The sequence below is a fragment of the Penaeus monodon genome, chromosome 21, assembly GCF_015228065.2.
Source record: "Penaeus monodon isolate SGIC_2016 chromosome 21, NSTDA_Pmon_1, whole genome shotgun sequence".
NCBI lineage: Eukaryota > Metazoa > Arthropoda > Malacostraca > Decapoda > Penaeidae > Penaeus > Penaeus monodon.
This window is the reverse complement of record NC_051406.1, coordinates 12,080,089-12,080,941: the sequence shown is the minus strand read 5'-3', so window position 1 is coordinate 12,080,941 and position 853 is coordinate 12,080,089. Positions and strand designations below refer to the sequence as shown.

General features: G+C 48.5%; 1 protein-coding gene across 1 annotated transcript in view; it reads right to left on the bottom strand.

The window, feature by feature from the left end:
• Positions 1-853, bottom strand: part of LOC119586224 (hemocyanin F chain-like) — a gene marked incomplete at its 5' end in the record, with an annotated part of 11,410 nt that overhangs the window by 3,045 nt on the left and 7,512 nt on the right. The window contains 2 exon segments of the mRNA XM_037934929.1: positions 16-198; positions 619-747. Coding sequence (XP_037790857.1) covers positions 16-198; positions 619-747 — 312 coding nt within the window.

Here is an 853-nt window from a genome sequence, read left to right as displayed (position 1 = left end):
TAAACGACCATCGACCTGTATATGGTAATCGAAAGGCTTGTTGTCGAGATGCGTGAGGCGCAGAATCACGGGTTTGCCGCTGAAGTCGAGGCCGCGGCTGGCTTCGAACTCCCTCGTGTTCCAGCCGGTGAGGAGGACGTCAGCTTCGTTACCCCGCACCACGCCAGCCCGCTCGATCCTCACGCCTGGCAGGAACAGCTGTGACGGCGAAGGAGGAGGGGATTTGACACTGTTTTTTCTTTTTCAGAATGGCGGTGGAAGTACGTTTTCATTTTGGTCTTTGCATTTCTCCGCAGCGGTGTTGTCCAATCAGAAAGTGCGTGGGGAGAGAGGGGATTCTAAACGGGTGACGTGGAGTGACATTTGGTATTAAGAAACCCGTTATTTGGCAAGGTATCAAGCATATGGTAATGTGAACAACTAGCTTTGGATGGCAACACCAACAAGCACAAGATATCAATAAGAAGAATGATAAGTATAACCATCTATTGGCAATAATACTTAACAAGGATTTTAAAGTAGCGTTTGACAGTGACAACTAGCAATTAACAATAATACTTAACAAGGATTTCAAAGAGGCACCTTAGCCTTTGACAAGAGGTGATTAGCAAGGCTTACCTCCTCTTCGGTGTACGGTGGCTGGGTAACCTTGTACTCCTGGAACAAGTCATCCACGAGCTTGTGCAGGCGAAAGAACACAGGGTCTCTCAGGGACGTCCCCAGGTCCCCGACGACGCCCATCTCCTCCTGCGGTAAAGGGAGAGAAGTCAGAGTCTGCCGGGATGACTGTTTACACTTTTTGTTTCGTGTCCTTTGTCTCATATGGTTGGGTCCGCTTCTATTATTTTATCCA